The 12,110-nt window shown below is 38.1% G+C and overlaps 1 protein-coding gene across 1 annotated transcript in view; it reads left to right on the top strand.

Annotated features, from left to right (window-relative positions):
* TRPM6 (transient receptor potential cation channel subfamily M member 6) overlaps positions 1-12,110 on the top strand; it is a 91,714-nt gene that overhangs the window by 43,691 nt on the left and 35,913 nt on the right. Inside the window, exons 15-23 of the mRNA XM_065046003.1 lie at positions 1,053-1,187; positions 2,200-2,480; positions 3,522-3,750; positions 4,353-4,508; positions 5,400-5,534; positions 6,558-6,686; positions 8,689-8,940; positions 9,902-10,076; positions 11,707-11,821. Of these exons, the coding sequence (XP_064902075.1) occupies positions 1,053-1,187; positions 2,200-2,480; positions 3,522-3,750; positions 4,353-4,508; positions 5,400-5,534; positions 6,558-6,686; positions 8,689-8,940; positions 9,902-10,076; positions 11,707-11,821 (1,607 nt within the window). The remainder of the gene's footprint in view (positions 1-1,052; positions 1,188-2,199; positions 2,481-3,521; positions 3,751-4,352; positions 4,509-5,399; positions 5,535-6,557; positions 6,687-8,688; positions 8,941-9,901; positions 10,077-11,706; positions 11,822-12,110) is intronic.

Here is a 12,110-nt window from a genome sequence, read left to right as displayed (position 1 = left end):
TGTATGGCGTAGCATTGTGCCATGTCTGCATATCAGTAGCATCACCTCTACAAGCAAACAAACTGCCTCAGAAAAACAGTGTGCAAACATACTGGCACTTTGATTTTCCTCATTGACTTTCCAAAATGAGTAGCCTGAAAACAGCCTAAATTTCCTCAGTAAATTAGCTGAATATCATTCTCAGCATCACAGAAAGAGCAGATTTACCACATCAGAATTCTCCCTTGTTTTTGGAGTAGAACTAGATTTTGATTAAATTACTTCCATATGTTAAAATACAAACAACAAAAACCTCTCATCCCAACATACTACTTTCATGACTAGTAGAAGTACTTCAGAGTGGTCAGGGAAAATGGGAAGAAATAATTTCTTGGAGTGAATAGAAACACATAGGCAGAGCTTTCTGGGAGTCTCTGGCTTAATACAATGCTTAAAAAGAGATGTTTGATATGTTGTAACACTTTTCTCTGTATCCTTGTGAAATATGACCTTAACAGAAATGAGAGAAACCACATAATCATGTAACTAGGAACTTCAGGGAAGACGGTTGGTGATTCAGCTGGTAACATTCTTCTCTCTCAGTCAACACTGAATAAAATGCCAAGGGATGCTAGACATGCCATACTTTGGAGGAAATGGTCAGCAAAAAGTTCTGAGAACTTCTGTCTTCTAATGTGTTTATGTCACTTTTTATAAGGGTGACACTTGCAAGAGCTTCCAGGTTGGGTGATTCCAATCTGGTGCAAGCCCTGTTGTTGTAATTGTTGGATGCTATTGGGGAAATCGATATTTTGAATTGGGAAATTCAGAAAAAAAAAAAAAATTAAATATCTATATATATATATGTATGTATGTATTAAGTTAGATGTGAAACAGGCTATTTTTCCCTTGATGGTACAAGCTCCAGTGGTAGTTCTAGTGATTTCTGATGCACTATTCTTGAGTAACAACAGTTTCTAAACACACCATTGCAATCAGAGATAAATACAGGAAAACTTCATCTCTAATTTGCATTTCTCTCCTTGTGTTTTATGGCATGCCTTTGGATCTAGAGAGTGCTCTCCAGATTTTCGCAGAGTCTGTCTCACTCCCTTCATCAGAGTAATCAGACAGGTAGCAGAATGGGATCTGCTGAAAGTACTTTGCATTCTCAGTTCTTCAGAACAGCACAGCCTTACAAATACAAGGTAATGTAATTGTTTATTCTAGGCTTTGCTTAGGACATATTTGGCTGCTAATTTTATTGAGGGATTTTAGACATATGTTGGTCAGGCTTTAGTTAACATAATTCTATTTGAATTCCAGTGGAAGCAACATTTTACTGCTTATTGTTCAGGAAGTACAGGTGTTGCAATTTTAATGTTGAAATCAATCTCAGACTCCTCCTGTGATACTTTTTAACTTCCATTCATGTGTTGCTAAGGTCTTTTGTTCACTGAATTGTAATATCGTGAAATTTCTGAACATCAAGTGTGGGTGAAAGCTCTTCTTATTTGGAAGCAACAGTACAAATTCTCTGTTTTCTCATGATTGCTTATTAAAGTAACTACGGTAAGTCTGTGAAGAAAAGATACAGTTCTGATATCTAGAAAATGATGACAGAGTATTTTCTTTCAAAGAAACAATGATAACACAGCAAAGATTGTCACATATGTAAATTTGGCAGACAAAACATAAAGTAGAATGAGTTTAAATGGATTTATTGGTATTAGGCTGAGCCAAGATGAAACCATTGTAGCCCTGGGACAACCTCACTTACACCAGTGAGAAATTGCCTTTAATGGAAAAGTATCCAGACATGAATGTAGAGCGAGTTTGCATTACCTTTGTGGCAGACAGAAAAATCATATTTTGTTAAGTACCACGAGTGCATGGTCTATGTTTCAGTCTACTGATTGCTTTTTCTTTTGTCATGATGCAAGTACAAGAAGGGAATGAAAGTAGGATCTTGGATATCACTGTGGAAAACGAGGCTATAAATGGCATAGGTACAGAGCAAGGAGTGTTTTCTCCAATAATGTTACCAGTTTCTTAGCACTGGTAATCTGAATGTGGTCCTAGCTGTGGTTTATGACTTAAATGTATATTACAATAAAATAGTTTACTAGTTGCAATTGAAGTTGCATGCAGTTTTATTTATATGAATCTGAACCTCAACCATTCATTGAGATTTTCTTTATTTGAAAAACAAATTTGTAGGAAAGATCCACTGCTTTCCATAAGTGTAAGAAGAAATCAAAAGAGGATATAAACTTTGCAGAGAACTATGAGTCATCTGGCTTTATCTACCCCTATAACGACCTTCTGGTTTGGGCAGTATTAATGAAAAGGCAGAAAATGGCAATGTTCTTCTGGCAGCTTGGAGAGGAAGCCATGGTCAAAGCTGTTGTGGCTTGTAAACTCTACAGGGCAATGGCCCGTGAAGCTAAACAGAGCAACATGGTGGATGACACTTCAGAAGAACTCAAGAAGTACTCAAAGTATGCGTTCTCCCTTCCCTTCAGTTAATAATGCTCTGCAGTGCTTAGAGTGGTTAGATATTTTCCTGATCCACTAAGAGTTTGTGCGGTTAGTGGTACAATGGAGTGTAAAATAAATACTATCAGCTTCCCACTTTTCCTATTATGTAATGGAGCTATGTATGGGAATGCAGTCTGATCAAGAGTTAAAGGAAATCTATTAGCATGTTATCTAGTTGCATATTTGAAAATTAAAATATAGGTGAGTAATGTGTGGCTTGCTGTGAATTGGTCAAGTGGAAGACTGAAATTTCCCTTACAGCTTCTCTTCCAGTTCAACTTGTTAAAAAGCCATATGGCATGTATGTATTGGGCTTTTCAAATCTGTAACATGTGGTAATGTGCAAACGAAAATCAGTGCTTAAATCCTGCTCTGTGTAAGACCTAAAGAAAAACTGCATGCTGAGATAACCAAGTGAATAAAAAAATGAAGTCAACCAAGAATTTTCTTCATGTTTGTAGTTTCATGTTAGTGTTTTCTGGTAGTTTTAATTTGTAGACATCATGCTTCAGGTTTAGTGTACAATAGGATGTGCAGTCTTGTTTTGCATGCGGTTCCTCACCTTAATTTAAAGGAAGGTGTATCTTCCTTGAGGGATCTTCCCTGTGGAGATGCTTAAGAGCCAGTGTAAAAGAAGACACTTTTGCAGCTGCCTGCTATACTTGCCCACAGTGGCAATGAATCTGTTGTTGAAGGATATACATACAACTTCATAGGGTCCATTTTGATTGCTGAGTGAGATTAAGAACCAAAAAAATAAAAAATTAAAAATCTAGATGACTCTAAATCTTGTGATTAGGACAAAATAGTTAGATTTGCTCCCCAAATTATTATTCACTAGATATATTGATAAAGCAATGGGAAAAATGAGAGAAGGCATACTTACTGAGATTGTTAGCTGAACTTTTGATAGTGGAGTTTTCAAACCGACCTCTTTGCAGCAGTGATTCTGAGTTTGACTGATCACTGTTGTGTTAACTGTTAATTCTTTTCTGCTTTAGGGAATTTGGACAGCTTGCCTTAGATGTCCTGGAGAAGGCATTCAAACAAAATGAGCAGATGGCCATGAAGTTGCTGACCTATGAACTGAAAAACTGGAGCAACTCGACTTGCTTAAAACTAGCAGTGTCTGTGGGGCTGCGGCCTTTCATATCCCATACGTGCACACAGATGTTGCTGACCGATATGTGGATGGGACGCCTGAAGATGCGGAAGAACTCCTGGTTTAAGGCAACATCACTCTAGCATTTTCTGAGAATTTAGATGCTTTTTACATGCTTTGTACATGTCTTTGTGGTTATGAACGTGTCTAATGCAGCCTCAAACAGAAGTACTTAGGCATGGATTGAAGTGTGCGCATGTGGGACAGAAAAGAAAGGCAGGGAGGAAAGACAGCACTTGCTTCTATTTTACTTCTTTGCAAAAGCAGTTGTGGGGTGACCTTAGGGGAATGCACTTTGTGAGGGTTTTGTTTTGTTTTGTTTTTTGCTGTTCCCATTCTCTCAGCACTCTTCAGTCCCTCCCCACCTGCTCTCTCTGCCCTGCATTGCTGGTTCTCCAGCAGAGCTGCTGATGGGAGGGGTGCTCTCCAGACATGGGGTGCAGTATTTAAAGTATCACCAGATACCACGACACTCTCAAAAGCCACAAAATAGTCAAGAGCAACACATTTATTTGGAGGCTGCAGGAGGGTGATACAGAGATCCCCTGCACCAGTGGCTCCCTCCAAGGCCAGTGGAATTGTAGTGGGTTTGTGCTGTCACCGTGCATACCTGACTATGGCCTCAGGTCTGTGTTATTACTGCTGAATTTAGTTCATGTCTTTCTTTTAGGTCATTATGAGTATTCTTCTGCCTCCCACCATCTTGATGCTGGAGTTTAAAAGCAAGGCAGAAATGTCTCATGTACCTCAGTCTCAAGACTTCCACCAGTTCACATGGTATCATGGGGATCAGAGCCCAACCAGCTCTAAAGATGCCTTGTCTCTGGTTAGTGTCTGATGATCAGTCATTTGTGTGTTGGGGTCTGTCTGTTTACCGCAGTATGATCCTGAGGAGTTAGGAAAAGGTGATCAGTTGGAAGTGTTGGGGCTGAACTCTCAAGAAGCAGGGGTTTGATCCCTGGTTTGGATACGAACTGAAGTGACCCTCGAAAAGGCACTTCATCTGTCCTGGGTGTTATTTCTGTTCCAGTCATAATGAGAAAATCCTTCCCAACCTCACAAAATTATGAGAACAGTATAATTACCTGTCAGTCACACAGGTATTTTAGGGCACAAAGTCTACTCAAGCTGCAGATAAACACCTATGTAATCTTGTATACCAAATAATCTGAGAATGGTTTCGTATCATATACAAAACCACAACTGTAAAACTCCATTCAGGTTGCCCAGTCGAGCTGACCAAAGCAGGAAGACAGCAGAACTGAGGCAGTCCGGGTCTCGTCCTCTCCAATTCACTCCTTGGTCCCAGTCTTCCTGACCAGCAGCCTCTGCCCTGCATTTCAGCCACAGCCTCTCCCCCTCTTCATGGCCACCCTTCACTCTTAGTGTCTCCGTGACATTTTGTTTTTTGAATTACATCATAGCCCTTCCAGAGGTCTAGCCTCCGCCCTTCTTGTTGAAAAACAAGGTGTGTCTACTTCTGCATCATTTGAGCCTGGCAGAGATGCCATGTAAAGCAAACCTTAAATCCCTATTTGTAGTGGAAAAGTGTTTGCAGTTTCCATGGTTGTAAACAGTCAAAATCAAGCTACATTAATGGTTTGTATATCCAGAAAAAAGCCCAAACATCTCTGCCTATCTTCCCTCTAAGGTAACATAACCTTTGCAATCATAACCCATGGTTTCTTACTTTTAAAAATGCTCTTTTCTTTTAAAGAAGGATTATGATGTGGAGAAGGTTGCTCAAAAGTCTGATGAAAGCCAAGCAGACAATGGACAAGGAAACCTTCCTGGAACTCGAAAAATCTATGAATTCTACAACGCACCAATTGTCAAGTTCTGGTTTCACACGGTTGGTCATCATGCTAGAACCTGGATTGCCAAAATCCTCTTTTGATTTTCCAAATACCACTTGATGTTGCTTTTACTTTGCAGCCTGCATGGATTTACAGCCAGTTAATGGTGGGGGTGGATGGGAAGACGGTTGAATATTTCTCTCACAATTAAGTAGAAAGTTTTACAGCTAAAATAATGCAGCTGTGTTAAAAAACCAAACAAAAAACCACAATAAGGAACTAAAGAAAACCCCAAGCACAGCTTTTTAAAGTGTTTAATTGCAGGTGTAGAGAGAGAGATTTGAAGCTGGCCTTAAATACCTTAGAGATATTCATGTCACTTTCTTTAGGAACTGTTTCAGAATTAGTGAATATTAATCTATGGGAGATCATTTGTTATAGAGAAATATGCATTTATTAATTCAATTTTAGTAACTGACACTGTGTCAGTGTAGCTTAAGGTGTTTAAGATCAGGCTGCCTGTTGGATCAGCCCGCCCTGTATATAAACTATTACTTCTTTAGCAGGGTGTGGCTAACTGCTTTATAGGTCATTAATCTATTATCTCAGATACATTTCTAATGCGTTCTGGTATCTTAAAAATATATGCTTTACACCTGATATTGTTCTTCCTGTGTTTTGGGAGGCACTGATTAACCAGCAGGGTTTCATATAGCTTTGAGAGCGCTTACTTCCTCCAGCAGAAGGTTAGGATAAAAGCGTAGCACTACCTTTACGTTCAAGTAATGATGGCAGATATAATAGCCTGTCTTATACATGGATTTGGAGTCTAGGTGAGCTTGCATTGCAATAGTTCATCTTCCCATTTATTCAGTACTAAAGCACCAATTTCCAGATGATATTTAAGGATATTCCTACAAAAAATATTTGGAGAACTGGAGGGAAGTTTTTGGGCTCAAAATTCTGACCGTGCCCCTGTACTTTGATTATATATAGTCAGGCTAATCACCTGTTAATATGTTTGCAGAAATTTGCTGGAGATTTTTGTGCCTATGGGTTATATACTGTGTGTTTTGCAGATGGCCTACATGGTGTTTCTCATGCTCTTCACTTACACTGTGTTGGTGAAGATGGAACCAAGACCAAGTGTGCAAGAGTGGCTTGTTATCATTTATATTTTCAGCACTGCTATTGAAAAAGTCAGGGAGGTAAGCTTTTCCATTCACACTTCTTATCTATAGAGGATATATTATAAACCAGAGAATAACATAAACTGAAGAATCCAAATCCTGCATTTTTTGTAGAGAATTTAACACAGGAAAGAGTTATACAAGGCATTTATTTCTGAAAAGTCTTTTATTTGAAGACCAGTATTTGGGCTTCAAAAATGCATCTGAAAGTTTGTTCTTAAAGCTATTTTTCTGTGTAATGCCAGTGGTAATGTGCATGTCACTTGAAAGGGATTGTGCTGTATTGAGATTTGGAGCGACAGTGTATGCACCTGTCTTTTTTTTTTTTTATTTTTTGAGTGGACCACTTCTCATAATGAGTATGGAATTTGTCTTTAGATATTTACTTCGAGTGTGGACATTGTTGTCACTTAATAGGTGTTATGTATAGAATAATCTATGGCTCTCCATCAAGTCTAACTGAACCTCTACAAACAAAACTGAAAAAAAGCCACCATCAACTTCTGAACACAACTTGCAATCCAAACCTAAGGGTGGGGACAAATCCAGCTATGGATTGCCCAAATTATTGTGTCTGATCAGGCATATCTTCATTGTAGGTTCAGCATATAATAAACAATATTGGTGTGATTTATCTATTGTATGACAGTAGAAATGCTGTGGTTCTTGGGGAATAAAACTACAAAAAAACAATTGCAGTTCTGAGTGAAGGATTTTGTTACAACAGATCACTTAGGAGACTGCAACATCAGTACAAGGGAGGTGAAGGATTTCAAGGGGTAGCAGAGATGCTGGGAATATATTGAAGCTTGGATAAATACACAAGTTCTTGGGCTGCACAAGATAAAGTTGAAAAAAATCTACACAAGGATTGTCTAATTGAGAAACAAATTGAATGGGAAATAGCAAGAACTTTTAAAATGGCTGTTGTGCTGTTGCGTTGTGTTGATGGTGGGACAGTGGAAACATCAGTTATTTCTAGTATTAGCATTCATTGGAGACTTCTAAATTCATGTCTTCTGCTTGATTTTCTTTGTCTATGTAGTAGTTCTGATCTGCTGGCAAAGACTTTGTAGGACACTGTGTCTTACACGTGCAGCTACTTAACTGCTGAAGGCCTTGTTATATATAACTTTATTTCTCTAGATTGTATCAACTAATTGTTAAAGCCTTAGGCCCTGACCCTGCAACTAGTTCCTCATGTGAGTTAGTCCAGCTGAATTGAGTAGGATCAGTTGTTTACATTAATGTGTTCGTGTGCGTAAATTCTCGCAGGATCAAGGCTAACATTTGAAAATCTCTCCTTTGCTTGCTACTTATCAGTGTGATCTTACATAGCACTGCGTAATTGGCCTCACTTGTGCAATGTGCAAAGGTTTTATTTACAGCCTCCCAAAGATTCCACTTCACACATTTGCTCAGTGAAGCTTAAAATCCCTTTGGGGCACCTCACAGTTCAAGGAGTGAACATTTCATTCTTTACTTTGCAAGTAGCCAGTGCTTCTTTTTTTAGTGTGTCCTTGGTGGATGAAATACAAGGATCTTTCTTTGTATTTTCTGTCTGAAATAAAAAGCATTGGTTATTTTCCCATCAGCAAGGTTAAGTTGGTACTTTCCATGGCCAAGGGGCTTTTTAAAGCGCTCTTGCAGGTCATGGCCATTCCTCTAGAAAATGCTCATTAATTTATATTTATACATATGCTTAAGAGCTCTAATCTGGCTGCTCTTATTTTTGCTGAGGAATATGCTCTTCAGTGAATGGGTTTGGGCTCAGAATCTGTTTTTCCATAGGCAAAGCTATCCTATGGTGTGCTTTAGCAATACAACACTGTAGGTTAAGTACTAACCTCAATTAACAGTGAATGGAAATATGCAGTACATGGGCCTACAAAAAAAAAAAAAAGGGAAATAAAATTATTCATTCCAAAATATCATGACACAGTTCAGACAGAAAGGGTTAAAGAATGTGTCTTCGATTTTAACAGAGTTTTGTTGGGTTTTTTTTCCACATTCTACTCAGGTATTTATTTCAGAACCTGGAAAATTCCACCAAAAAGTGAAGGTGTGGATTTATGAATACTGGAATTTTACTGATTCTATAGCTATCATCCTGTTTATGGTTGGTTTTGGTTTGCGCTGGTCCAACCCTCCTGTTCAAACTGCAGGGAGGCTACTTTACTGCTTGGATATAATATTTTGGTATGCTCGGCTCCTTGATCTTTTCGCTGTGAATCAGCATGCTGGCCCATACCTGACAATGATTGGGAAAATGGTAAGTATTATGCTTTGGAGCAATATTTTTGTAGTTAAGGCAGATGTTGAGGAACATGTGAAGGTCAGAAGTGACAGAAAAGAATTATGGTCAAAAGAGAGGTCACCTAGTAATTTGTAGTGAATGTATTGCTTGAAAATTTAATGTCTTTTTCTGTTTGTGAGTTGACCATAATCAGGTTTCAGTTCTCTCTAATTTATTCATTATTTGAATTTATTCACAAAAGACATTTTTGCTGCATTCCTTAGAGAAGGGTTGCATTTGAGTTGAGTTTCTGATATGGCTTGATAATAGGAGAAATAAAAATCACTGTCTCTTGCAGATGGGCTCACTACTATGGAGCATTCCCCTAGCTCTTGGAAACTGTCTCATTATTATTTTATGTTTTGATTCAAATAATTATATCCCATTTTTAGCAGGCAAAATTTCTCTGAGATCAAAGTTAATTTTTTTCTCTTTTGCTATAAGAACTGCTGCTGAACTGCTGCCTGGTCTTGAGGGACATCTGCAGATTCCTGCTGTAATTTCCCTTGGTTATTGGGAACTATCTTATTAATACTTTTATATTCTGTCTTGCATAGTAATTCTGATGCAGTGTTAGAAGGCAAAGTAATTTTCACTGTTATTCCTTGCTCTCAGTTTGGAAGAAATACCACTGAAGAAAAGCACCATCATAGAGTCTCTGCATTTTTCAAAGCTTGCTTAAGATCTTAAGAGGGACTTGAGAGGCAAGTAGATCTTGCAGCCTTTTTGGTTCAGGATGACTTTAACCTCTATAAAATACCTGGGTAGTCCAGGTCATAGAAATAAAATATTTTCATTTTCTCTATCATATTGAATTATTAGCTATGTTTTTGTATTCTGCTTTGTAAAAGCGGTTATTGACACTCTTCCCTAAAATGTATGTCTCCTTTACATATAATTAACACAGCTAATTCATTTATGCAAAAATGTCTTCCAGACAGCAAACATGTTCTATATTGTGGTCATGATGGCCATAGTCCTGTTGAGCTTTGGAGTGTCACGAAAGGCAATCCTTTCTCCAGAGGAACCTCCTTCTTGGACTCTGGCACGAGATATTGTATTTCAACCCTACTGGATGATGTTTGGTGAGGTCTATGCTGGAGAAATAGATGGTAGGTAATTTTCACATTACAGCTCAACAGTTTAAATTTAATACGTGCAGAAACATGTCCACTTTGGGCTACTAGATTTTTGACCACATACTGAGTCTATTCTTTCTCAAATAGTTTTGGTTCAAATATATATGTATATATATGTCCTTAATTAGTAGTGCTGCATGAATAAAGGTGAGTTTCTTTGTTTAAAATAAAGATTAAGCTTTGAAACCTTCAATGTTATCTTTTCAAGTGAAGTGTAATGCAAAGCTCAGATGAAAACACACAGAAACTAACACTGAGCTAGTTCATGGTCAGGGTATCTGGCAGTGAAATTAATTTCCAGTTAGGTGAATCCAAAGCTGCTGATCTCTTGGAGAAATGACTACAAAGTTGCCTTAAAGGGAGAAAGAATAAAAACAAAAATGAAAAGTAAAAAAAGGAAAATTGTTTTTCACCATATTAAGAGTTAACCACCTGGCATTATTCTTAAACACATAAACCTGTTGAACACAGGAAAAATAGAACTAAAGAACGTAAGTAGGAAAAATGTTATATCCTTATCATGGCTTTGACCGTGGCTCAGTAAAAGAGAAGAACCAGACACTCCAGAAGGCATTTCAGCATTACAGATGGAAGGCTCTTTCTTGCTGGTTAGTGATGGGCACAAGTAAAACAGTCCCTAAAATAGAAAAGTAGGTTTGCAAATAGATAAAAATATTTAATATACATAGTTCAGCATAGCTATGGTTCATGAAAATAATGTAAGGTGTTGCATCCCTTATTATTGCTGAAACAGTCACATGATGGCTATGTGTTTCAGTTGCATAAGTCAAAATTCTTTTAAAGAAAAGCACACTGTTAAGTTTCAAGGTTTAATCCATTTAATCACTTATTAATCCTAAGCCTTTAGAAATTTGACACTTCCCAAATAAAGCTATGATTTCTCTAATGACTCTTTATGCTGTGGAACATGTCCTGAATTTAGGACTGCTGCCTTATAAATGTGTTTAAAAATTTCCTCAAAAGTGCAAAATTTGTTTAAAACTTATAAAGATTGAAAAGTATTTATTTTGACATTGACAATTTAAAAACATTAAGAAGGATTCCTTAGTTTCAATGATTCATTTCTTCATCTCACAGACATTTGTAGCCATATATTCTTTTGCACCTGAGTCAAAGTGACCTTACTGAAGCTCTGAAGGAATAACACTCCGGTACTGACAAAACAGACTTTGGGCTGTATCCTTTCCACAGTGGAGCCAGTGAAAGCTTTGCCACTTGCTTTAAGGATCAAATATTTCAGTTTCAGTTTACTTGAGCATGCGCCATCTCCCAAGTACATTTCTGCTGCATCATTTTTCCCCTTAACAAAAGGTGGGGTGACTGGCATAAGAACTGACATGTATGAAAAGGTGTCTCCAGCTTCCAAATTGCAATGGAAACTTTGGAGCAGTAGTATCATCAAGAGGTCTCACATTCCCTTTACGCTGAGGCAGACTTTTTAGTTGGAAATTTAGTAACGTACCTCTGTGAAAGTAATGAGGACTGTCCTGTTTCTTGCTGGGGCAAATGACGAGCACATACCACTGCTGTGCTCTGATCTGATTTCCAAGCTAACCATGCTCTGTATGTCCTTCACTTTCAGTCTGTGAAACCAATGAAGACTGTCCTCCTGGCTCCTTCCTCACACCGTTCCTCCAAGCTGTCTACCTCTTTGTGCAGTACATCATCATGGTCAACTTGCTTATTGCTTTCTTTAAGTAGGTACCATGGTATGTTGCTGCAAAGGCAAAAGCAACTAGTAGATGTTCTGCCAACACTTCTGCAAAAGTCTTCTACCAAAAATGTCCCAGCAGAGACATGTTGATGGTGACTGTTATCCCATTTTCCATGGGGGTTCAGTGAATAAAAAACATATAGTGGAAGCAATTGCATGGGAGGAAAGGGCTTGTGAGCAGACGCCTGAAGTGTTTTGTCATTTAAACAGAATCTGACTTTGTGAAAGTGGGCAACTCTAGTTGGCAAACAAGACATTAATTCAGCTGTGAA

The sequence above is a fragment of the Columba livia genome, chromosome Z (genome assembly GCF_036013475.1).
Source record: "Columba livia isolate bColLiv1 breed racing homer chromosome Z, bColLiv1.pat.W.v2, whole genome shotgun sequence".
Classification (NCBI taxonomy): Eukaryota; Metazoa; Chordata; class Aves; order Columbiformes; family Columbidae; genus Columba; species Columba livia.
This window is presented reverse-complemented; position numbering and strand designations above follow the sequence as displayed.